The sequence below is a fragment of the Oreochromis niloticus genome, linkage group LG17 (genome assembly GCF_001858045.2).
Source record: "Oreochromis niloticus isolate F11D_XX linkage group LG17, O_niloticus_UMD_NMBU, whole genome shotgun sequence".
NCBI classification, from domain to species: Eukaryota; Metazoa; Chordata; class Actinopteri; order Cichliformes; family Cichlidae; genus Oreochromis; species Oreochromis niloticus.
This window is the reverse complement of record NC_031981.2, coordinates 25,130,430-25,157,287: the sequence shown is the minus strand read 5'-3', so window position 1 is coordinate 25,157,287 and position 26,858 is coordinate 25,130,430. Positions and strand designations below refer to the sequence as shown.

The following is a 26,858-nucleotide window of genomic DNA, read 5'->3' as shown; positions in this document are numbered from 1 at the left end:
TTGTTTGTCTGTTTGTTTGTTTGTTTGTTTTAATCAAATTTAAATCATGCTTTTTATTTGTTTTTGTTTTTAATGTCTCTGTAAAGCACTTTGAATCACCTTGTTGTTGAATTGTGCTATATAAATAAACTTGCCTTGCCTTGCCTTATATCGCTCTTGTCAATATCTTCACTTCCATAGGTACTTCTTTATTTCTTCTATTGACAGACAGCTCTCCACACACTCAAATCTGTCAGTGTTAATGACAGGAAACTTTACATAGCATTTTCTTTTTTTAATCTCTTCTTAGGGGGTGTTCCTGCTCTGCCATGATAAGTGCCTCTGTGCTGTCTTTCAGTAGAGGTTAGTCCAGCCACTGGTATGATTTCTTGAGATCAGCCAGTTCTTCTATCTGCATGTAGTATATGCTATGCAGGGATCTGTCTTTTCATGATGGTTATTCTTACTCCTCTTCTTGCTCATCAATCTCATCCTGGATTGTGGACAGTGGGACTGGGACTCAACACTCCTCAGCCTACTTCTTTCTTCTTGGTGTACAATCTCAGTGTGCTGGACATGCATGGAGGTTTTCACCCTCCATGCATGGTAAGACACTTTCTTGTCTTGATGCTAGTGGTTTCAATCTCCTCTTTTGGACACATATTCCAGCAGGGTGTAGGTGTTACTTGCCTGAATCTCATTTTTCCCTTTCAGCTGACTCTTCAGGACTTGCCTTACTCTCTGCAGGTATTTGGTGGTTGCAACTTTCCTGGCAGTCTCTCCGTGATTCCCATATCCCTGTGAGATTGCCAGGTAATTGTCGCTATCCTTGGTGTCTGCAATGTTCCCTTTTGGTTTTGCAATCCCCTCAGTTCTGACTACCTTCACTCTCTTTGTTTGTTCCCTCTCCAGTTCGAATAGCATTCCAATGTCACTGTCACTGGCAGTGTGTGTAATCAGTCCTGTCAATCACCTGGGATGAAAGAGTTCAGCATATGGAGAACAACAGTGGGGGCAGAGCATCTTGAACAACTGCTCTGTCTACCAGTAGCTGATGCTTTGCCCCTCTGATGATCAGCACTGTCCAGCCTTCAGTTAGCCATTCCAGCTACGTCTTGTCCATTAGCAACCGGTTCATTTCTGCTGCCAGGTGCTCATGGAGTGCTGTTAGTTCTTCAGCAAGCAGATGTGAATCAAGTTGGGGCATGGTACTGTCCAACTCGTGCTGTTCATTCTTGAGACATGCTTGAGACTCTTTGTTGGATGTTTGACACTGTGATGGTTACTAGATCCTGTTCAAGCAGCAGAAATGCAGACTCATCCGACAAGACAATGTGTTTCCAATTGTCTGTTATTTGAGTTAGTGTTGCTTTCCTACCAGCTCGTCAAAGGAGTTTGCAAAGAAAAGCATCTGGACTTCTTTGAGTTGCTTGAAGACGTTTCACCTCTCATCCGAGAAGCTTCTTCAGTTCTAAGGTCAAATGGCCGAGAGTCCCAGATTTAAACCCAGTGGGAGTATCCCCCCAAAGAGGGACAAAGGACCCCCTGGTGATCCTCTAGTCACATGCGCCAAGGTGTGAAAGCGGGTGTGGTACCTAATCAGCCAGGGTTTTGGGTGAGCTCATTGTGAAACCTGGCCGCACCTTGTCATGTGAATTCCTGAGGTCAGATGGCCCAGGATGTGAGTGGGCGTTAAGGCGTCTGGGGAGGGAACTCAAAACTGGATTATAGATGGCAGACAGTTGGTGTCGTAAACCGCCACCTCTGTTCAAAGATGGTCGCTTACAGTGGACATAGATGGCCTCTTTCACTCCTCTTTCAAACCATCTGTCCTCTCTGTCCAAAATGTGAACATTGGCATCCTCGAAAGAGTGACCTTTATCCTTGTCTGTGAAGGTTCTCAGTCATCCAGGTCATTGTAGTCAAAGGAGTTTGCAAAGAAAAGCGTCTGGACTTCTTTAAGTTGCTTGAAGACGTTTCACCTCTCATCCGAGAAGCTTCTTCAGTTCTAAGGTCAAATGGCCGAGAGTCCCAGATTTAAACCCAGTGGGAGTATCCCCCCAAGGACGGACAAAGGACCCCCTGGTGATCCTCTAATCACATGCGCCCAAGTGTGAAAGCGGGTGTGGGACCTAATCAGCCAGGGTTTCGGGTGAGCCCATTGTGAAACCTGGCCTCCTTGGGGGCATACTCCCACTGGGTTTAAATCTGGGACTCTCGGCCATTTGACCTTAGAACTGAAGAAGCTTCTCGGATGAGAGGTGAAACGTCTTCAAGCAACTTAAAGAAGTCCAGACGCTTTTCTTTGCAAACTCCTTTGACGACCTTTATCCTTAAGATGCAGATGGACTGCTGAGTCTTGTCCTGTGGAGGTGGCTCTTCTATGTTGTGCCATGCGCTTGTGAAGTGGCTGTTTGGTCTCGCCAATGTAGAGGTCTGGGCATTCCTCACTGCACTGTACAGCATACACCACGTTGTTAAGTCTGTGTTTTGGAGTTTTGTCTTTCGGGTGAACCAGTTTCTGTCTGAGTGTGTTGCTGGGTCTGAAGTACACTGGGATGTCGTGCTTGGAGAAAACTCTCCTGAGTTTCTCTGATACACCGGCTACATAGGGGATGACAATGTTGTTGCGTCTGTCCTTCTTATCCTCCCTCGCTGGTGTCTGATCTTCTTTTCTGTGCCTCTTTGCTGACTTTATGAACGCCCAGTTAGGATAACCGCATGTTTTGAGTGCTTCCTTTACGTGTGTGTGTTCCTTCTTTTTTCCCTCAGGCTTAGAGGGAACATGTTCTGCCCGGTGGTGTAGGGTCCTAATTACTCCAAGTTTGTGTTCCAGAGGGTGATGGGAGTCAAAGAGGAGGTACTGGTCCATGTGTGTGGGCTTCCGGTAAACTTCGATGTTGAGGTTGCCATTCTCTTCAATGTGCACGGCGCAGTCCAGGAAAGGCAAACAGTTATCCTTTGTGTCTTCCCTGGTGAACTTGATGTTTTTATCCACGGCGTTAATGTGCGCAGTGAAGGATTCCACTTCTTGTGTCTTGATTTTGACCCAGGTGTCATCTACGTATCTGTACCAGTGGCTGGGTGCTCTTCCTTTGAAAGAGCCAAGAGCCTTCCTTTCCACTTCCTCCATGTAAAAGTTGGCTACAATAGGTGACACAGGGGAGCCCATGGCACAGCCATGTTTTTGTCTGTAGAAGCCTTGCTCAAAGCAACCCCGCCAACTGTGTCTGACTTCCAACATTAACAAGGAATTTCACTCACTGGATATTTTCTCTTTTGAAGATCACTGTCTGTAGGATGACTATGTTCTAAAATACAGGTAAATCAGTGATTTCTAAAATACTCAGACCAGCCCGTCTGGCATCAGCAGCTATGCCATGTTCAAGTCACTTAAACCACTTTTGTACATGACTAAATGCATTTGTTTCTGTCATGTGATTGGCAGAACAGAGCAGGTATACATAAATCAGTAGTGAATGTATATACAGCTCATATATAAAGTTCTAAACACATATAACAAGAATATGAAAACACACAGAATTTCCAATATCCTGTACCTGTGTCATGGTGCTGTTCCAGAGCTTAGTGACAGCAGGATCATGACCATATTGCTTCTGTAGAGCAGGAGTCGCCCACGCTCTCAAGATCCCCTCAGCCTGTAAAAAAAAAAGATTTACTGACATCATATATAAACAAATATATCCTCACTGGACACACCTAGTCTGAATTTTATATTTTGTTTCTAAAGTGGAAGGGAGCACTTAGGTTTGAGACAAGAGAGATTCCTTTGTTGGAAAGAATCCCGTCACGATCCTGGGTCATTTGAACCAGCGTTTTGAGTTTCTTGTGTTTTGTCATTATGTATTATGCTTTGAGTCTATCTTGTTAGTCTAAAGTTTATTCTATACTCCCTAGGTTGTTATGTTTAGTTTTAGTGTCTTGTGGTGTCTAGATAATCTGTGTCCCCGTGTGTCCTCACTTCCTTCGTTATCCTCTTGTATTTAGTGTCTGTGTCTTCCTGTGCTCATTGTCACTATCCATGGCTGTGTGTTTCCTTGTGTTCCTCTCCGTGTGTTTAGTTTATATTTTCCTAGTTTAGTTTTGTACCATTTTCCCCTTGTGGCAGCAATAAAGCTGCCTTTTGAGTACACCATGTAGTCTGCGATTGAGTCTTGTACTGCCTGCACACAGCCGCATCATGACAAGGATAGCTTGCCCGCATGCCCTCCCCTCTTTTTTTCCTTTCCTTTGCAGATTGCTCTTTCTGTTTTGATAAATAATCCTATCAAGTACTGTCACAAAGACCTAATTGATGGGTTGGGAGGGTCAGAAATATACCTTAAATGCATGTAGCCATGTACAGCTGTATTTTTTTTTCTTTTTAGCTTCTCTGTGTGCGTGGACATGTTTGAATGCGTGCACAGTGAATGGGATACATGGGGTATCCCAAGGGGATGCTGTGATATGAGTCACAATTAAACTTGGCCCCCAAGTGAGGCTACGATCAGAAAGATATATTACTAGGAGGCTAATTTAACACTGTCAATTGCCCTGCACCTTGTCACATTCTGTTGGGTGCGTGCATGTGCATCCGCCCACACATACACACACACACACACACACACACACACACACACAGTGGATAAGCAACAAGGAGCTTTTTTTTTTTTTTTTTTAAATGTTTATTTATAAGATTTTAAGTTCAAAGTTACATAACATCACACCAGACAAATGACATAAGATTCAAAAACAATAATATTTAAGCACAGAAAAAAAAAGAAAATAAAAAACAGAAAACAAAAACCAAAAACCAAATACACAAAAAAAACAAACAAACAAAAAAAAACCGCAAACAGGAAAACAGGAAAGAAAAGAAAAAAATAAATAAATAAACCAGTTAGCCAGTACAAATCAAAAGTACAAAAGAAACACCATTGTCCAAAAAGATGATCTACTGTGTGAGTTTAGACAGGGCAACAGAGAGTTCACCAAGACCAAAAGATGTGGAAAACAAGTCCAGGAAGAAATCAGGGTCCGGCAGAAGTGCAGTTTCACACAAAGTGCAGTCAAATGAGTTAAAATTTATGTTGAATTCCCATCAATATGATTGAGAAAAGGGCCCCAGATTTCGACAAACTTAACATGGGTGTCAGCCAAACGATAACGAACCTCTTCAATATACAAACATGCAATCATCTCACGTAGCCAAACCCTGAACAATGGAGGAGATGGTGATTTCCAGGCTCTAAGAATAAGTCTTTTAGCTACAATCATGCCAAACATTAAAGCTTTCTGAAGAGGACGTCTAAGTGCCAATGAGGTCAGGGAGCAGCCTAGCACTGCAAGTACACCATCCGGCTCTAATTTTAAGTCATAAACCCGGTTATATATATTAAATATCTCTGCCCAGAAACTCCTGAGTGTGGGGCAAGACCAGAAAAGGTGACCAAGGGTTCCATCCAATGCTTTGCATCTGTCACACAAAGACGAAAGAGACGGAAAAATGCTGCATAGCTTTGTTTTAGAAAAATGCAAACGATGAAGGACCTTGAACTGTATAAGTTGTAGTCTGACATTAACAGAGCATTCTTTAATATTCTTCAACCCATTGGCCCACAAAGCATCCGATATGTCTACTTCCAAGTCCTTAACCCAAGCATCCTTGATGTGGTTAGTAGGTGCTGTAAGTGTAAAAAGTGTAGTAAACTGGCTGATTAGGTGTTTGGAAGTGGGATTTTTAATCAAATAATCATAAAAGTCACTATGAGCAGGGGGCTTATCCAGATGGGCAAAAGACTGTTTAACAAAATTCCTAATTTGTAAGTATCTAAATAAATGAGCAGAGGGGAGCATAAATTTTGATTGCAGCTGAGCAAATGAAGCAAAACAATTGTCGATGTAGAGGTCCTTAATAGTGTGAAGACCTAATGCTGACCAAAGCTTAAACACAGGGTCCATCAAGCCAGGTGAAAAAGAAAGGTTTTCAGTTATGGGAGCAAAAATGGATAGGTCTGGAAGGCACATAGCACCCCTAACTTGCTTTAAGATCCTAAGAGAATGACCTAGGACAAAATCATTACTTAAAAGTTTGGTAGGTATGTTGGGCTTAGAAAACAGAATAGCAACAAGTGATGTACCAAAAATTGATTTAGCATTGTGTGCCTCTATCAAAGGCCAAGAAGGACCGCATCCCTTCTGAACAGCAGAAACACTGTTCCAAAAAACCCATGTTCTGGCATTGCAAGCCCAATAGTAGTGCCTGAAAACTGGGAGGCCTAATCCGCCCTCAGAGGAGGGTTTCTGCAAGTGTGCCTTTGAAATTCTATGGGGTTTATTTGCCCAGATGAAAGACAAAATGATAGAGTCAATAGTTTTAAAAAAGGATGAAGTGAGAAAGATGGGTATGTTTTGGAAAAGATGAATAAATTTAGGAAGCACTACCATTTTAATAATATTGACACGTCCAATCAAAGAGAGTGGAAGAAGAGTCCATTTATCTATCTTAGCTTTAATACTATCAACGAGGACCTGAAAATTCAATTTAAATAGCAGCTTACGGTTTCTGGGAATGTTAATACCTAGGTATTTAAAGTGACTGCTGGTGGTTTTAAAAGGTAAGCTAGAGATGAAGCTAGAGTCAAGCCCATCTGCCAGTGGCATAAAAATGGACTTGTCCCAATTAATTGTGAAACCAGAGAGTTGTCCAAATTTGTTAATGAGATGAAGCAGGGGAGGCAAGGAGACCCTGGCATCAGACAGTGTTAGAGCCACATCATCTGCATATAGAGTTATAGTAGAGTTGACAGGACCACAGGATATACCTACAATATCAGAGCTGCTTCTAACTGCAATGGCCAGAGGCTCCATAGCTAGAGCAAAGAGCAGTGGAGATAAACAGCAGCCCTGCCTAGTCCCCCGGTGAAGTAGAAACGGATGTGATCTATCAAAATTTGTCAGTACCGATGATCTTGGCCGAGCATAAAGCATACGTACCAAAGTTGTAAAATTATTACCAAAGCCAAATTTCTCAAGCGTAGCAAACAGGTATTTCCACTCAATTTGATCAAAAGCTTGTTGTGCATCTAATGAAATAACAGCTGAATTTGGAGAATTTGTTCCATACAATACATTCAATAGACGACGGGTATTAGAGAAAGCAAATCTGTCTGGGATAAACCCAGTTTGATCGTGTTGAATTAAAGTGCCCAAATATTTATTAAGACGTGAAGACAAGACTTTTGCAATGATTTTTTGATCACAGTTTAATAAACTAAGTGGGCGATATGAAGTCACATTGGTGGGGTCTCTGTCCTTCTTAGGGAGAAGACAAACGTGGGCATCATATATGCTATCAGGGAAAGAGCCCCGTGCAATAGAGCAGTTCACCATTCTGAGTAAAAGTGGAGCGATTATATCAATATGGGCTTTATAAAATTCTATGTTGAACCCATCCGGCCCGCAGGCTTTACCACTAGGGAAAGAAAGGATAGCAGCTCTGACTTCTGTGATGCTGAAGTCAGCATCAAGCGCTTGGGCGGCAGATTCTGTAAGGGTCGGAATGCTCAGAGAGTTAAGAAAGCTAAAAAGCTCAGAGTCAGTAGCGTTAGATTTAGAAGAGTACAGTGTGCTGAAAAACTCAACAAATCTGTCATTAATCAGCTTAGGATCAGTAATTAATTCACCAGTAGAGGAGGCAATTTTGTGTATGGTCCGATGGGCTTGCACATCTTTTAATTGTCTGGCAAGTAATTTATGGGGTTTATCTCCCAACTCAAAGTGTCTTTGTTTCAATTTAATAATATCGCTTCCGACTTGGGTACCCAAAATATGATTGTATTCAAGTTTTAGTTTTAGAATGGCATTAGATATGCCTTCAGTATCAGATTGGCGAAGTGCCTCCTCTAATGTTGATAATTCAGACTCAATTTGGGACAGACGATTTAATCTAGTTCTTTTCGAAAATGTTTGAAAGGAGATGATCTTGCCACGCAATACTGCCTTAAATGATTCCCAAAGAGTGGAATCAGAGACCTCCCCGTTGTCGTTGTGTTTTAAGAAATCTGAAATCTCAGTGGAAACATAAGTGGAGAAAGTTTTGTCTGACAGAAGGGTAGAATTGAATTTCCAATTGAAAATTCGAGGCTGTAAATTAAAATCTATTTTCATGGTAAGTGGGGCATGGTCAGAAATCAAGATTTGATGATAAGCAGAGCTGATAATACTGGGTAATAGTCTAGAATCTGTAACAAAGTAATCTATTCTGGTAAAGCTACGATGTACAGGTGAAAAAAAAGAATATTGCCTATCATTTGGATGCTGAAGCCTCCAAACGTCAACCATGTTGTGTAACTTCACCAGGTTGTTCAAAACTGCCGTGGATCTAGTAGTGGGGGCTATTTTTGTAGATGATCTATCCAAAACAGGATCAAAATAGCAGTTAAAATCGCCACCAATTATTATATTAGACATATTATATTCAGAAATTAGGTCAAATATTTTGGAAAAGAAGTCAGGACAGTCAAAATTAGGGGCATAGATATTTAGCAAAACCAGTGGAAAAGAGTTAATGGACCCAGAGACCAAAACAAATCTCCCACCCGGATCAGTAACGACGGATCCAAATATAAATGGAGTGGTTTTCCTTATGAGTATAGCAACACCTCTGGCCTTAGATGTGAAAGTGGACTGGTAGACCTGCGACACCCAATTTGCTCTTAAACGTCTCTGTTCATTGGCGTGAATATGAGTTTCCTGAAGAAAAATTATATCAGAAGATAAATGCTTCAAATGTGACATAACCTTCCCACGTTTCAAAGCTCTGCCCAAGCCCTTGCAATTCCAGGATGTAAATGTCAAAGGACATGTTCCAAAACCAGTAGCATTGTTACCCCGCATCTAAATGAGAGGTGGAGTGACATATGGACAGGTGACAAATAATACAAAGGACTGGCAAAAAAACAGTTAAAACAAAATTAACAACAAGAACACTGAACCCCATCCCCCAAAAAGAAAAAGGCCGCAAAAAAGAACAAGAACCACTGCGGCCCATCCCAGCGTGCATTAAGGGGACTGCCGGGAAGAGGAGCACAAAAAAACAAAAAAGAAAAAGAGAAAAAAACATCCTTCGGATCGGGCAGCTCCGCACCAGACTCCATTAATCAAAACAATAGTTACACCCATAAATCGACTGATTGGGTTAGAAAAAAAAGACGCCAACATATAAAATGACTTGTGTATAACCAAATTTATAATATAAACGATCTCAGTACTTCACGATAGATCAAAGTTTTAAGACGTCGTAACAAAAAACAAAAAACATGATAGAAAACTATCACCACAGAAGCATTCAAAAAAAGATTGAACGAATCGCGACTCTCACTATAGGAAGAGAAGAGTGAGAATGTTCAACAACACAGCCGCATCAACAACATGAACAAGTACATTACCAGGTCACGATTACAGTGAGTCCGCAAAACGTTCAGCTTCAGCAGGAGACTTGAACGTGTTAGTGATGTTGTTGTGAACTACCCGAAGCTGGGCCGGGTAGCGCAGACTGCACGTCGCTCCGGAAGCGCTAAGCTTTTTCCTGACCGAATTGAAGGCCATCCGCTGCGCAAGGACCTCCGCAGTGTAGTCGGGGAAGATGGACAGACTCTCTCCATCGCAGCTCAACGGTGCACGTTGGCGTGCCAGACGCAAGACATGCCACACGTCTTTCTCATGATGCAACTTGGCTATGATAGCCCTCGGTCGCTGGCCAGCCGTTGGTTTTGGTCTAAGGGTGCGGTGTGCCCTCTCCACTTTTATCGGCTTAATAAAGTTGTCTTTCCCCAACACATCCAGCAGCAGGGATGAAACAAAGTCCGCAGGCTTACCGCCCTCAGCACCTTCCTTCACTCCAACAATCCTAATGTTGGCCCGACGCGAGCGCGCCTCCATCTGGCCTAGCTTGTCACGCAGGTTGTCGGTGGCCGCCATTAGTTCCTTGCACGTAGCTTCAAGCATGCAAACACGGCCGTCCATTGTAGTAAGCGACTCATCGATAACATCTAGACGCTGTTCGGATGACCGGATATCTGCCTGGAGCTTAGACAAAGTAGACTCAATTGTGTCAAGGCGGGTCTCCATAGACATTTTTAGGCTAGCGATAGCTGCTAAAATGGCGTCGGTGCTAGCAGAGTTTTCAGCTACTGCTTTCTGGCAGTGTGTTGCGTCTTTTTTAGGCGGCATGTCGACCAGTCTTTATCGTAGTCGATGCAGATCAGAAGGGCTGTTGAACAGTTAAGTAAAGAGGCAGGGTGTCACGTTAAGTGTTGGAAAATAAGAAGAAAAGTGCGGAGCTGAGAAGAGTGCGTCCTACTCCATCAGTGTACACGAGCGCCCCCCCAGCAACAAGGAGCTTGAAGTAATACACAGTTCAGTGATGCAGGAGGTGTTAGCACTGTACATCTATTAATGTAGAGTGGTATGAACACATTTTAGACATGATCAAAATCTCCACCGTCATCTTTTATTAACTTCTTCTATTGAAGAAAGTGACGATTTTCTTGTAAAACAAAGGGGGGCCGAGTAAAAAAAGTTTGGGAACCACTAGGTTAGCGTCTGGTTGCAAATTTAAAATTTTTCTTTAAATAGTTCAGTTTTGACTCTGTTTTGTTACTGTACACAGAAAATTCCAGTAGCTTACTTGGAAATGGAAAATATATGCTTTTTATTAGCTTTTAATAAGTTACTGTTGATTGTGTGGTAAAAATAGCATATTACAGTGGTCCCTTGTTTATTGAGGGAGTTACGTTCTAAAAATTACCTGCCATAGGGGAACTCCGCAAAGTAGCCAGCTTTATTTTTTACAATTATTATAGATGTTTTAAGGCTGTAAAACCCCTCACTACACACTTCATACACTTTTCTCAGACAGGCATGAACATTTTCACATTTTTCTCTCTTGTTTAAGCACCCTCAAAGTTCAAACCTTCGTAGAAAAATAAGTCCAGTATTATAGAATGAAACCATAGATCAAACCCTGTTTTTAGGTCCAGAACGTGGGAACAGAGCAGCTGCTAGAGAATTAAACATTAATGACTCAATGGTATGGAAGTAGAGGAAGCAAGAAGAATGAGTTGAGTGAAGTTTGACTTATCTGACTGTTTTGTTTCGGTTATTACGCCTCATAATCTGGAAAATAGGGTAACTTCTACCTTCCTTTAGCAGGTCCAGAAGTCCAACTTTTTGTGCAATGGTTAGCATCTTACGCTGCCTTTTGGGTGCTACCACAGGTGTCTTTGACAGTGCAAAACGTTTTGTCGACATTGTTGCGTTTGTTGGGGAGAAAACTTACAAACATACAGTACAGCACTTCAGAGTCACACTGCTAGTAATCGAAGATTTATGTAAATTTGACAAGATGAACGCATTCTGTACTGGAGACACGGCACGAGATTGATTGACAATGGTCTACAACCAATCAGGACGCAGAACACAATGTGCTGTTTAAAAAAAAAACATGCAAAATTGCACAAAAAAACCGCGAAACAGCAAGGCTGCGAAAGGTGAACCGCATTATAGTGAGGGACCACTGTACTCATTATTTCTGAGTAATGTTAACTTAAAGAAAATAATGAAGTAACAAAGAAAATTAACGTTAGGTGGATCCCCTGTGGGGATCTGTTGCTGAGTGACAGTGGAGGAGAGAGTTAGGGGGCCGAGTGGGACTGATTGAGGCCAGTTTGTAAGGAAGTCTTTGATCCAGGAGCAGGTGGCAGGGGAACCTGAAGGTGGTCCAGTTTGGTGGTGAGGATGTTTGGTATTATGGTGTTGAATACTGAGGTGTAGTCTACAAAGACCATACTCAAGTAGCTCTCCCCGATGGTAGGGTGACCATATTTTGATTTCCAAAAAAGAGGACACTTGGCTCAGTTATGAAAAACTTGCTTAAAGAAACATAAAATTGGCCCCAGCATTTTGACTAGAGATCGGCCCACCAGGTATTATAGGAAAAACCATAAAGCCTTTGAATGAAAACGAACGCTGTTGTGACAGTGATGTACACTGTCTTGTTGGTATATGTATGATTTCTATACATTTTACATCAGATAAAAACTTTGGTTGTAAGATTCAGATAATTATTTATTAAAAGCTAGACATTTTAAATGAGAATAAGAAAGAAAATATTTCTTTGTGCCCCCCTTTCCCTGTTAATGCCCTACCTGGCCCACCTGGCAAAACTTTGCTAGACCCGCCCCTGCACAGTTACCAGCTTTCAGCTACATAGAAAAGGATCCTGGTGTTATTTGTCTCTCAGAAACAGTTCATACCTTCCCTTCAACTCATTCATGTCACCTAAAAAGTTAACCTGTTTCTCCATCACCTGTTCAGCTCTGATGATTCAGTAAGGACATCTCCTGGTTTCATCTTCATGTTTCCCTCTCACCACATGTCCAAACCAATATCATGACCAGCAGCTTTTACAGCTGTGGCTCCAGCAAACATCAACTGATACTAGAAATTAATATTAAATAAATTTTAACAACAGCTGATCAAGCTTAAACGTACTGCTGTTGTTTAGCGCGACATCTGCTGGTTTCCTCTTTCTGGCGCAAAGTGGGAGATAAACAAACAAGAGAGAAAAGCCGATCAGCTGATCATTGATCAGTTTCATGATTGAAGTAGCAACAGAAGAGGGAGGGGGAGAGAATGAGAGGAGAAGAGGCAGCTGCTCAAGGTAAAGACGCATAATAACTCCAGCTTTGTCTTTTTCCATCCTAGCTGAAGTGCGGGACAAACTGTGTTCCTTTTCACCTCAATACGAAAGGCGTAATATTTTCTCTGAATGCGGGACGATTCCGTTTTTTACGGGACGGTTGGCAACTCTACTAACTAACCTTATGAACAAAATAAAGTTCACTATCATAACATCATAGCACCCACCCAGCTGTATAGAAACTCCGTCATGCTAGCCAGTACGCAGTACGAGTTATTGTAACTGACTGTAAAAAGTCAGCACAACAAAAATAAACTACACCTAAACTTGGTTTATATCTGACCCAGATAGACTGCAGTTCATAACTTCTTACCTGAAGTTCAGTTCACCTGACACTCGGACCGGCGGCCGCCTCGGGTCTCTCCTCCTCCTGCCTGCCCTTTCCCTCATCCACCTGCTGGCCTATGAGGAAGCTCCGCCACAGCCACCACCAAACAACTGAGTTATTTTTACACATCGGCCAGCATCTGGCCAATCCACCACCTTTCATTGTTCATACCGTTAGAAAAAAAACCCCATCGGCCCATAAAAACGAAAAATCACCATCAGCCCACCGGGCAAATGCCCGGTATGCTCGATGGCCAGTCCAGCTATGGTCGGTACGAGAGAAATTTCTTTTGCAGTCTGAAAGATATACTTGTGCTAAATACTTCTAATTTATTTGCCCAAACCAGGCGGAGCCGCAGTATAAGGACTAAAGAGCCGCATGCGGCCGACCCCTGGACTAGTCTGTCAGATCAAAACAGTCCTGTAGCTGGAGGAGAGGAACATCTCGCCATGGCAGGGGTGGATGGAAAATGGATGGAAGCACGGGTGTGTGTTGTTGTTTTCACAGCTGGATACAATAGCCAGTTCTGCATCCTTGTTTTTGTTTCCTCTCCCTGCGCCATCTGCGTTGCCTTCTGTTCCGACAACAACCCACAGAGCACTCGGTGGTCTCACAAACTGTCTGTCCAATCCAAAGTAAAGTCTGGGTTCTATCTGAGGTCAGTGTCTAAAAGTGATCAGTGCATTGCTGGAAGATGCAATAAAAAGGCATAAAAAACACAAAAAGGTGCACCGTAGTTGGGAGTACTGTGCCACTGGATACGTCCATACGTGCCAGCAAGAAGTAGCTTTCCAGAAGTAGTCCTTGATTCTTGGAAAACTCTTCTGATAATTCTGTTCACTGCTCTGTGTGAAATCTTGTGGGGAACACCTGATCATGGGTGGTTTATGGTGAGATTATGTTCTTTTGACTTCCAGAATATGGTCCCAACAGTGCTCACAGGAACCAGAAATTCTGTAATTCTGTAACCAGTGCCATCAGTATGTTTTCCAAAAATAAGGTTGTGAAGATCTTGAAAGACGAGGTCTTGATTTTTCCCATCATGAGATGTTTCTTGTGTCAAACGTTGGTAATGAGACAACTTTTTACAGGTTAATAGTTGGGACTGAACCAGCTGATGTTAATTTGCACTAAGTGGCAGGCTTTCATTCATGATTACTGATATATTTCAGCTGGTGTCATGGCTTTCCATGCCTTTTCACACCTCCCTTTCTTCATGCACTCAATACTTAATTTATGGAGATGTATGTTTTGGTTTAATGCATGTGTGGGTTACAATGGCTGTTACCAATATCTAATCAGAATTTCATGTTAGTGGCATGTTCAATACTTTTTAAAAAATCTGTTGTACATGTATCAGTACAACATACATTTCTATTCCTCTTGTTTTTCTTTTTTGTTTTATTTTGAGGCGTTTGGTTTTCAAGCATTTTCTAAGGAAGGTTAACTAATAAGAATTAAAGTGGCGCAGCTGTGGTCTCACCAAACATCACAGCACATCTATTTCACTAATGTACTCAAAACTCATATCATATCAGCCCTGTAATATATCTCCACTTTGGTCACTTTGTACAAACAGAACCATGAGAATGACCACTGATAGCTTCTCATAATACATGCTGGAAATCTCAGTTACTCTGACTACCTGAAGGTTATTGACTTCCGGTTAGATGGGGGGCAGAGACCCAGAAACCGAAAGGCAGATTTATGCTGCAGATAAGTAATACAGGATAGATCAGGGCTTTATTTATATCCTAATTTATTTGTACCCACCTCTGTCTCTTACATATTTACACAGGCAGCTATATATATGCATATTAGATGTATGTTGTCCATTTTCATTATTCCACTGGTATAGTGTTTATTGTGTCTTATGATAAGCAGGAGATGGACAGCTGGTCTCACACATTAATATCCACGATGGAACTCACCATGTCTGCAATGAACAAATGGCGCTAAAGATAGCAAAGAGCACATTAAGTCGTCTTAATGAGAACAAAGCTGAGTTATGTCTTACATTTAATGGGGGTTCAGGCAATAGCTTGGACCCACTCCTCACTTTCCCTAGACAGGCATGCTCTGTGTTGTCAAAGCGTCACTCACCACTTGTCGTTTACATGGCTGGCTTTGGTTTGCTCAACTTTTGAAAATGAGAGCGGAGAGATTGAATTTAACATACTCAGAGAACGACAGCAGGAGAGCAGCTCCCTGTTCAGTCTCCAAGGACAACCACCACCGCTACACTTGCCTATAGCTTCTGTGTTTGATAGGTGGCACACTCAGGATTGAACAGGAACATAATATATTGGATTCCACCCAGAGAAAGAAGTTAAATGCAGACCTGGACACTGCAAAAGATAATCTTTAACAGATCATTAGCGCAACTGCATAAAAATTTAAAATCACTCAACAAAAAATGTATATATATATATATATATATATATATATATATATATATATATGTATATATATATATATATATATGTATGTATGTATATGTGTATATATATGTATATGTATCAATTTAGTTCAAAAACTGCTGATTCAAAAGCCTCAGTTTGAAAGAATTTTTGTCAGGTTAGTTTGTACACACATACGCCAGTGAACGAGAAGGTCGCTTCCCTTTGCCTTTCGGGTCAGAGAATGGGTTCTGTCATTTGTGCTTATGCATGGAATGACAGTTCAGAATACCCAACCTTCTTGGAGTCACTGAGCGGGGTGCTCAAGCGTGCTCCATCTAGTGTTCCTACTGGGAGACTTCAACACTGAGGGCAACAAGAGTGAGACCTGGAGGGGTGTAACTGGTCGGAACAGCGGGTTACCCTGTAGGACTTCAGAGGTAGCTCATGGGTACAGGCAAGCCAAACAGAATGTGGCTCAGCAGTAGCTGAAGCCAAAAAATCAGGGATGTACAGGGGGTGCTCCTCACTGAGGTAGTTTATCCTTTATTGGCCAAGATTTGTACAGGTCCAATGGAATTATTTTGTTATTTTGGGTGCAAAATGAAAAAATAATTAAATCTTTAAGGAACCATTTGAATTTTCTCTCTAGCCCAAGATGGTTGAGGAATATGAAAACCTGAAGCGCATGTGAAATAATCTAATCAGACCTGATTTTTTTCCCATCCATGTTCACAGTACTAGCTTGTGAATGTCTTCTGTTACCATGATATACACAATATTCCCATAAAGCTCACTTTTTCCTCTTTCCAAAGCATTTTGTCTCAAAAACAGTAACAGAGTTATGGTCATTTAAAAAGAGCTTGTGAAATGGGCCTGCTGGCTGGCTAATGGTAAATTATAATGGCCAACAATAAGTCTGCTTGGTTTCCACCACAGATGCCCTTTGTCACCAATTTTAAATGTTAGCCAGGCAGCACACCATTTGACATCATCAGCAGGCCTCTACATGAGATAGTTGTTTTCACTGGATTATCCAATGATATGGGGCAGCTCTGGCTCAGTACAGTAGGTCATCAGCTAATTGGAACATATGGTTGGATCAGTCTGCATGTTGAAGTATCCTTGGGCAAAATAATGAGTTGCCCTCTGAGTTACAACCACATTCATTGGAGTCAGTGTGTGTGAGAATGAGAGTATGAGAATGTTATGTCATAGAATAGTAAGCACTGTATGAATGTGTGTGTGATTGAGTGAATTAGTAGAGAAGAATCAGTAGAAATTTAGAGTAAGTTAAAGAAATAAATACAGCAGCCACTTGGCAAATCATAATGAGCCAGTCAAACTGAACTTAGTATTCACTTCCTAAGTCTGATCACTTTTTGTGTTCAAACCAGCAATGATTTGATCAGGGTGTAACATGTGTTGTAGCTACGTAAGACTACCAAAAAGTCATACGTCCTCCAGTTTTTGGTTTTGGGAAATATTTCAGCAGTTATAATCTACAGGACTTTCTTTTGCTTGTTTTGTTTGTTTTTGCTTGTTTTTTTGTCCCTTTTTGTGATACCTTTTGCAGTGTGTACCTGCAGCTTAAACTGGTTTATCAACAGCAGAAGTTCAAACAAATTAAATGAAATTTCCAAGCACTGCAGAGTTCCCTCAGCTCTGTTCCTCATTTCCCAGCTGCAGAAAGCCATGTATTAGATTACCATTCTTGCTTCTAGAATTTCAGGCACAACCGATTTTCTCTTAGGACCCCAGTCTTCACTAACCTCCCTTTTCACAGCTCCTTTGAATTCCTTTTAATTTTTACTTGGTGTGGCACTAAATGAGAATGGAGCATGCATGTATGCAGGCGTGTGTGTGTGAGTGTGTGTGTATGTGAGTGAAAGATAGAGAGAGAGAAGGCAGACAGAGGGGAACACATATCTAAATAGGCTGTTTTGCATATAAAATGCTTTAGGTTTTATATTTCAGAGTAATATATTGTTCAAAGTGAGAGACAGCGCACACAGCCCCAGGCTATTCCAGAGTCATTAAGTAGCAGAAATGTAGTGAGGTGGACATAAAGCCCATAATTCAATAAGAGCCCACTGCTAAGATAGAAAATTTATATGGAGATAAAATTCAGAGAATGGTACAATGAGGTGAAAGGGTGGGAGAAAAAGCAGAACTAGATGAAAAAAATTGAAAAGACAAAAGAAAAAGGAATGAGAGCAATGGACAAAGAGAAAAGGGATGGATGCAGGAAATGAAAACTTACAAACGAGGTGTAGGTCAAAGCTACGACTCCAGCAGCCACTTCAGAAATGAATATGATGAGCATGATGGAGGCGAACTGCAGGGAGAGAAGAAAAGGGGAATGTGTCAAGGTTTTTCAAATATACTGATAAAAAAAGCTTATCTAAAATCGTATTGTTGTAAAATCAATGTACAGTGAGTACACAGGTCTATGCTAAAAGGACAGAGCTGATGATCCATCCTCGTTTTCTATGTTTAGTTCATTACAGCAGTTTCTCAGGTAAGCCAAATATGTGCTGTTAACTGTGATGTCAGTTGTAGAATATACTCCTCTGCTGTCATTCAACTCGCCAGGAGATGTAGACATGATGGGGGCTCTGCAGGGGGAAAATGTGCTGCCTGTGCTTCTCATTACTCACGGCAGTGGGCTAAGAGGTAGTTAACATCTTCACTAATGAGTGTAATAATGTACAATGTGTTGTACAAGGGTTGGTGGTGTTGCTGATATGGATGAGGAAGGAGGGTGGCTGTGCTGAGCCACTGATGAACCCAGTGTAAATGCAAGGATGGGTGGGATACCAAAATATGTGGGCCACTTCATGAAACCACACAGTATCATTTTTAGTGATTTTGATCTTAATATCAGTGTCCTCATTTAAAAGCAGTGAGGCAATACATATATAGATTATCAATCCATGATTGCTGTTTGATTCCATCTAATGAATTGAAGTTTAACATTCAGTCGTATTTCTTTAGTTGCTCAAACTTTCCATTTAGATATGATTGAGATATGATTCCACTGAAATAATATTTAAGCAATTACAGGTGACAAATTTTTATTAACTCTGAAGACAGACTGAAATGACTACCAGAAACTGTGCATGATATTAGTGACTGACATGACAGGGTAGTAAAAATATTAGAAGACTGTCTAGGCACCTAGAGCCCGGGAAATCTGTTAGCGACTCATTATCAGCTTAAAAGTTCTGCACACCAAGTGAGTTTCTCCGTCTGAATGCACACAGGGAGTGACTCTGGGTGTACGCTATGGTTTTCCTTCCTGTCTTTGTTCTTTTCCTTTTTGTTACTGTTTGCTACACACTCATTTGTTACGCCAGTGTTCAGTTACTCATGCATCTTTATTGTCCTTTTGTCTATTTTATTAGCCACGGTCTAAAGCAGGAGTTGTCCACTTACTGTAAGGAGTAGACACTTGCTCTTCTTATGGGCTGCATAACAGCCCAAGAGTCCCAGCATCACCAGCACAGCCCCGATGACAATGCAAAAGAAGCCAACATTGACCACCGGGGTACTTTGTTTGGAGAAAGGTCCCAAGATCTGGAGCAAGGAACCCCCATCACTGCTCACCCAGCTCCCCAAGGCCAGCAGAGAGAGGCCACCCATCTGTAGGAGAAACAATTGTGTCCATGTGCAAATGTCTGTCAAGTATGTGCAAGTTATTCCCATTTGACAAAAATAAGTACATTCAGTTGTTTAACTGAAGATGGGACAATCTGTTCAGTTCACTTTTTTATTTCTTCATTGACTTCTGCATTTACTTAGCCATGTGTCAAGCGCAGTGCATCAATTTTAACAGAGTATATCAGTTTCTATTTCACCCACTCTCACTGTTATTTTCAATGTAAGATTTGTTGGGTAATGTTTGTGCACTTATTAGTATAATATGGTGTATTTTTAATAATTAATATTATTTCCCTTTAACTGTCTGATCAGCTTTGTCTCGTTAGTGTTGTCATTTTTTATTCTACTAGTACAGAATCATTTAAATTGTATCATTGGATACATTAATTAGTTACATTGTTTTTTACAGAGCTGATAAAACAACCAAGTTATAATCTCAGACAGACAGCCTCACACTGATCTTGTTGTTATATCAGATTACTGCTTCCCCCAGGGTGACTGTAGCTTAAGCTATGCATTGTAATGTTTACTGTAAAGTAGTATTTACAGGTAAAAAGAAATTATGAAATAACTACTACGATGAAACTTACCTGTACCATTCCTTATGTTTCCTGCATTTTTTATGTTTGAAAAGGCAAATAAGGCCATCATCATTATTATGCACTAATTTGCATATATTTCCAATACACAGAGTGAAGTCAAATAAGTACCCAAATGTGTATCTTGGATATTTCTTTGCGCTAATGGGAAAAATGGCTATGTAGCCTAATAGAAGGAAACCAGCTTAAAATATGAAAAAAACCCTGCTTGATTCATGAAGATTTTAAGATTTCAACCTGTAGTGTCTCAATCAAGTAAGCCTCCCTATGGATATAGCCATTGCTGTTACTTGAAAGACCACATTACATCACATTACATGCTGCACCAATTAGAGTGATGCGTGAGCATTACAGACAGCAGATGCATTCTTTCAACCACAATTTTTGACTATTTAATGATGTCTTATAAATCCAAATAGAGATGTCACTAGACAGTCTAGTAGTCTTTGTGTGTAGATTTCATGCCAGCAGCCCCTAAGGGTAAAAATAAAAGTTCTTTTCCTCTTTCCATATTATATAAATCCCAATTAACTGTACCATGGAGCCGGCCTTAGTATCTGGGAGTTCAACTGGATCACAAGCTGGAGTGGTCTGCCAACAAGGACACTGCCTACAAAAGGGTCCTTTCTACGAAGGCTCAGATCCTTCAATGTATGCAGCAGGCTGCTCTATATGTTTTATCAGTCTGTTGTTGCAAGCACCATCTTCTTGGCTGTAGCGTGCTGGGGTGCAGGCATCAAAGCAAAGGACGCAAACAGACTGAACAAACTCATCAAGAAGGCAGACTTGGCATGAAGCTCGCCACCCTGGAGGAGGTGATCAGTGACAGAATGCTGGCAAGACTGCAGGCAATGATGGACAATGACTCCCCTCCATAACACACTGGACAATATGAAGAGCAGTTTCAGGAACAGGTTCCTTCAACCTCGCTGTCTGAGGGAACGTTACAGTAGGTCGTTCCTTCCCGCTGCTCTTATTTTTATGTATTTTTATATTTATACCTATCTCTATTTATCTGTTTATCTTAACAATTAATATTCTTAAAAATTCTTAATATTTATTCTATCAATATCTCTGTTTCTACACTCATTTTATATGAGTGCTTGATATTTGTTGTAAATTTGTTGCTCTGACAACTCAGTTTCCCTCTGGGTTTCTCTGACCTGCGTGAAGGCATCTGCGTTTGCTGTTTTTTATTTTTTGTTGTTGTTGTTGTTGTTAACTTTGCTGCTGCCAGAGCTTCCTATTATGGACTTGGGTCAAGTCAAAACTTCACCTTTTTTAAAACTGTGTGAACAAAATGACAGCATCTTTATGTCACTACCTTTATTTCGCACAGGCTCATTGAACAGGAACCGATTCAATAACCATCTAATGCTGTTTGAGAAAGCCAGCCTTCAGGTTTCTGGAGGAGGGCTCCAGGATTACGGCTTTGCCAGTAACAAAGAGAGAATGTTACCATCTTCCATTAATTTTATGGACTGCAGTGTAATTTTTCCATCTTCAGCTTTACAAAAACTGGACACTACGTATGTGTCCAGTATCCCCATGGGCATTCACCGAATAGCTTAGTAGTTAACAGCGCTACTTCACAGAAACTGTTATCTCCAGGTTATTTACAACACAACATCAAAGGGAAGCCCAGTGACTATTAGTCTCTAGGTCTGGGTGAGTGAGATAGGTAAATATGGATAACAAGTGAAAAAAGGTCAATATGATAAGGGCTAAATGTGATGTTGTTCTGCTGCTGTATTAATGATGAAAAAATATATAATACACTTTCATTAACATGACAAAGAGTCATGGCAAATTTAGAATTGGATCACATTTCATATTACAGTCTTGCTGTCATAAGTCAGTAGTCTATTCAATTGCTGATTACACTGCTGTGTGATACTTTCTGGTGAATTTCTGTTCACCAGATAGCTGTTGTACTTTGTTTCTATCTGCATTTGCTAACAGACTACTGTAATGCTATCTTTGCAGAACTCTAACTATACGTATGTATGATGAAATGTGCTCTATAAATAAAATGTCATTGCCATGATCTCTCCGGCTTCTCCTTCATCTCTCCATCTTTGACTTTCTCTTCACTTTCTTTTATACCCTTTTAACCTTCTTCATCCCCTCTGTGTATTTCACCCTCCACTCACCCTACTTTGAAGCCTCATATGAGCAGTCAGGCTCTATCAGACTGGTTTCAGTCATGGGACCCCCTTCTGCTCCACATCAGGAACCAGCACTCCACATCTGTCAGACACTGACATGTCCCTTATGGGAAAAATCTCCTGCTTCCTGTCTTTGTCTTTCCTGCACATTCTCTTTGTTTTTGACTCTCTCATTTATTCTTGTTTTCACTCTCCACCTCTTACTCTGGGGTGTCTCTTCAACCTGTTCAGTACATCATAGCATTGTCAACTAAATGTGATGCAAGAAACATGCCCCATCTACAAAAAGGTGAAAAGTGTGCCATCTATAAATACACGTATCATAGCTGGCACAGTTTTCACCTTTTTGAGACCTTTGACGGTGTGCTGTATGCATTTGGATGTCTTTTTCAGGAGCTACATTGCAAAGGGATTGGGAGTAAACTAGGTTTTATGAGACTGAGAATTGGTGGTAGTGGTGGAGAAACAATGTCTTTGTCATAGAGATAGAAAGAGTCTTACAGTTAGTGGACTGTGACTGAATAATAGGCTGCCGAATGAGAAATAAAGGCTCCAATAAGGGGAGAGTGAAGTGAGAGAAAGCTACAGTGGGAGTGAAAAAGAACAACCTCAGGGGAATTAGTTCACTTTGAAAAGCTTGGAAAGTGATAGTAGGATAGACCGATAGATGTATCTATATTAATGGGCTATGCACCACAGGCCTTTAAGGTGGCAGCATTAAAAAGCCATCACTTGACCCGGGAGTTATAATTTTGGATATTGGCCTAATTATAAGGTAAATTATAGAGTACTTGTAAAACAGCTAACTGATTTGATCGAACTCATCACATACAGAAAATGCAATAGTGAAGATGAAAAATTATCTGCTTATGGCTTCTGACAGTGGACTCATCTCTATGTTTGTCCTGCTAGAGGTCAGTGCAGCTTTCATCACTGTTGACCATAATATTTTATTACAGAGATTAGAACATGTCATAGGTAATAAAGTTGCTGCACTGCAGTGTTTTGAATCATATCCATCTATAGACTCCAGTTTTTTCATGTAAATGGGGAGTTTTCTTCACACACTGAGGTTAACAGGTATCTGTGCTAAGACCCTTAAGGCCGTATCATTAGAAGATGTAGCATACATTTTCATTGCTATGCAGATGATGAATAGCTTTATCTATCAATGAAGCACATCAAATACTTAAACTAAAGGAAAGTCTTAAAGTTATGTCTTTAAGACATTCCTACCTAGATGCTCTAATTTCCTGTTTCAAAATTCAGATAAAACCATGAGTATTCTACTCTTCCCTAAAAGTCTTGGTGTATAAAAACCTGGTGTACACATGGTGGATGGCATTACCTGGGCTTCCAGTAACACTGTGAGAAATCTTGGAGTCATTTTTAACCAGGATATCTCCTTCAATGCGAACATTAAACAACTGTGTAGGACTACATTCTTGCATGTGTGCAATATCTCAATTATTATTCAGAGTATACCATCAGTCAGTACTGATGTGGTCATTTTGGTAGCAGAAAGGGTTGTTAATACATTTCAGCTTCTTTGGTGTTTATAAAATTAACAACGGGTTCACTAGAGGTGGGACAATGAGATAACCCCACTAGTTCACCAGTTTTCCATTTAGGGCCGCTGTAACTACTGATAGCATGAGGTGTTACGTGGACTCTACAGACATTGGACAGGTAGTCCAACTCCTGACAATGCAACATATTGATGTGCCATCCTGGAGGCTTGCTGTTTCTCCTAGCACACTCTCAAGAGCATGGAGGAGATTCAGTGAGAAATGCAGTTAATCAAGGAGTTAGTTGGGGCTGTAGAGGGTCCTAAACCCATCGGCAGGATAGGCATCTCCTCTTCTGCGCAACAGGATGAGTGCTGCCGCAGAAAAGTGCTATATAAGAATTGATCCATTCAGTCCAGTATCCAGGAGCTCTGTGATGATCTGGCTGAGTTGTAGTAGGAGGACGCCGAGGAGACCATTTGTTATCTCATTAGGAGCATGGATCAACATTGTCAGCTATCCATACAAGCATATGGGGGCCATACAAACTACTACTTTTTTCAGTTTCATTTCAGGGGTGTCTTTGAATTCAGTGCTCTGTTAGTTCATAATTTTGATTTCCACCAAACAATGTGGCACATTTTAATTCCTAACACATTTCTTAGTCTATATATGACGTTCTGCAACATGAATTTATCTGAATTGAGTGGAAAAAGAGTGAATGAACTCAAAGTAAGAAACTCCACCACTAACTAGTGTTTTGATCATGAGCAACACATTCACAGATTAGAAGATTCAGTGGAGAAGTACAAATCATATGTTAAGATAATAATAATAATGGATTGGATTTATATAGCGCAACCGCAAGGCACCCATTATTCATTCACGCTCACATTCATACACTGGTGGAGGCAAGCTACGGTTGTAGCCACAGCTGCCCTGGGGCAGACTGACAGAGGCGAGGCTGCCATATCACGCCATCGGCCCCCTCTGGCCAACACCAGTAGGCAGTAGGGTAAAGTGTCTTGCCCAAGGACACAACGACCAGGACAGAAAGGCCGGGGATCGAACCAGTGACCTTCCGGTTACAGGTGCGCTTCCCAACCCCCTGAGCCACAGTCGCCCACAATCTTGAGCAGTTAAACACTTTGATTATTAAGTGTGAGATTCATATCTTTTTTTGGACTCTACTATTGTAGTTTTTGCATGATTAGCATTTTGAAATAACTGGGCTTTTGAGCTGCCCTCAGTTCACTTCTCTGTCCGAAGTAATATTTTAGCTGCTTTCCTGTTCCCTATGAGATTTATCTCTCTTTAACTAGCATTTGATTACCTGGACCTTGCATGCACCTAAACAGCAGGGTGGGGCTTGTGTGCTCATAGCTCTCGCTTTTACTACATTTATTACTTATGCATTTGCATGCACACTATTTATTTTTCACTGAAGATAAGGAAACACAGTCTGAGTTGCTATCCTTTAATGTTCCTATACGTGTTCACTTATTTACAGTTTTCTCCTACCACTATAAACAACAGGGCTTAGTTCTTGAAAAAGTGTCTGCTTTAGATATGTTTTGAAGGGAGCTGCAGTTGCAAAAATATGTTTGAGCGTTCACATTAAAGCAAGATCTTTATGACCTGTAAATAACTGTTACATCATTCTCCTGTGCTGTCTTAGATTTCAGAGGGACATCACAATCGCTGCACCTTGAGAGCTGCTGCACCAAATTTATCAAGGAGCACTCAGCTGAAGATTTCCATTTTGAGGAAAATGGCTCATGCTATATCTCATCTATAGCTCACCTTTAACAGCAAGAACCCAAGTGAGCCCAGACCCCAAGCAAACTTATCTTAACATTGGTAAGACTGAGGTGAAGATGTACGTGGCATAATTAATGTACAGCCTTTAAAGTTAATGAGATAAAAATTGCAACAACCAGGTAAAATCTTTGGTATAGAAAGAATATTATTTAGGCCTTCAGAGTGGTCAGAGATGATTATGTAACATCTCTGTTTGCATTGAATGGGAAGGGGAAATTATTTTCCAGGTTGTTTGTTTTTTACTTTTTGTGTACGAATGTCACTCAGTAAATCAGTGTCTCACAATCACGCCACAACATCTTCTTCCTAGTCATGCTGTATGTGTAATCAGAGTGGAAACATACTTACAAAGATAAAGAGGTTGAATAACACCATCATGAATTTGAGAAACATGAAGGAGCACATTTTAATCTGCAAAAGGAGGAAATTAATTTTAGGGTTTTGTACTTACATTATTGAGGACTCGTACCTAACACACTCACACACGCAAATGTTATTGGAAGGTTATGGAAAACAGAAAAGGAAAATTAGAGAAAAGATAGTGTTCAAAAGTGGCAGCGATCTTACCTCTTTCTGTAAAACCAAAGTAGAGAAAAATTAAACTAGTTGGGTTTCTGAATTAAATAGTGACTAAAAATGCAGCAGAAACTTAAATACAAATGATCATCTGTCTCTTTAGATTATCTCTTTCCAGGAACATCCAGAGATGGAGGTAAAAAGTGCGTGTCTGAGATCACAAATCTGAAATTTGTTTCCTCTTGGTGGAGTGAGAGGAGTGCTGGGTGTGTCTTGGAGGATACAGGTGACAGCAGGTGAAGGTGTGGTGCTGCTTAGGTAGCAGCTGTGAACCCTGCAGGGGGCAGGGACACATTCAAAGCAGAGGATTTCCTTTTTTTCCTTTTTTCCGTTTTTTACATATTCGTCACACTTGCATATATCATTTACATCTCCTTCATTTGTGGATAATGGCTGTCCATGTGGTTTGCTAGAGTCCCAGCTCCTTAGAAATGTGTTTTGCAACCCTTTCCTGACTGATAGAGGTCATTAACTTGTTTACTCATTTGTTATTGAGGTTTTTTTTAGATTGTGGCTTGACGTATGTGTTTGTGTTTTTTCACAGCATTGAAAAATGAATTTTCAATAGACCTTTTAGACCTGTGAAAAGATCAAAACAATCCACAAATCTTAAGACAACAGATTATTGTGAAGACTGAAAGGTGATGTAGGTAGTGCAGTATTCAACTTTGGAAGTCAGAACCTTTCAATTCTAGCTCGTCAAAACTTGCAGCTGTGTCACGCTGTGTGAAACTTGTTGATGTTTGAGCTGTTCATATGCTTTACCATCCAACTCTGAGGTCCCATTTGTACTCTTGAGCTGAACATTTTTACCGTTCCCATCTTGGTGTTTGAAATCAGAGCATAATAAGCAAGGTGAATCTGCTGACACACACACAGATGCATCAGGCCAGCTTAGGGTTCACTATCTTGCCCCAGGATCCTTCAAGATGACTTGCTCCATCTCCTCAGCCACATCCATCATTTTTGAGTCCATCTGTATAAGCAAGACCTGCCCTGTAGAAGAAGTTATCTCAACCTCAACATATGTTGCATATGTCAGTCTACATTAATG

The 26,858-nt window shown here is 40.9% G+C and overlaps 1 protein-coding gene across 1 annotated transcript in view; it reads right to left on the bottom strand.

The window, feature by feature from the left end:
• The window catches only part of tspan1 (tetraspanin 1), a 32,707-nt gene extending 6,781 nt beyond the window's left edge, over positions 1 to 25,926 (bottom strand). The window contains exons 1-5 of the mRNA XM_003448850.4: positions 25,796 to 25,926; positions 25,577 to 25,639; positions 18,908 to 19,114; positions 17,733 to 17,807; positions 3,540 to 3,638 (exon numbers count right to left, since the gene is read on the bottom strand). Of these exons, the coding sequence (XP_003448898.1) occupies positions 3,540 to 3,638; positions 17,733 to 17,807; positions 18,908 to 19,114; positions 25,577 to 25,633 (438 nt within the window). The 5' untranslated portion in view covers positions 25,634 to 25,639; positions 25,796 to 25,926. The remainder of the gene's footprint in view (positions 1 to 3,539; positions 3,639 to 17,732; positions 17,808 to 18,907; positions 19,115 to 25,576; positions 25,640 to 25,795) is intronic.
• Positions 25,927 to 26,858: the final 932 nt, after the last annotated feature.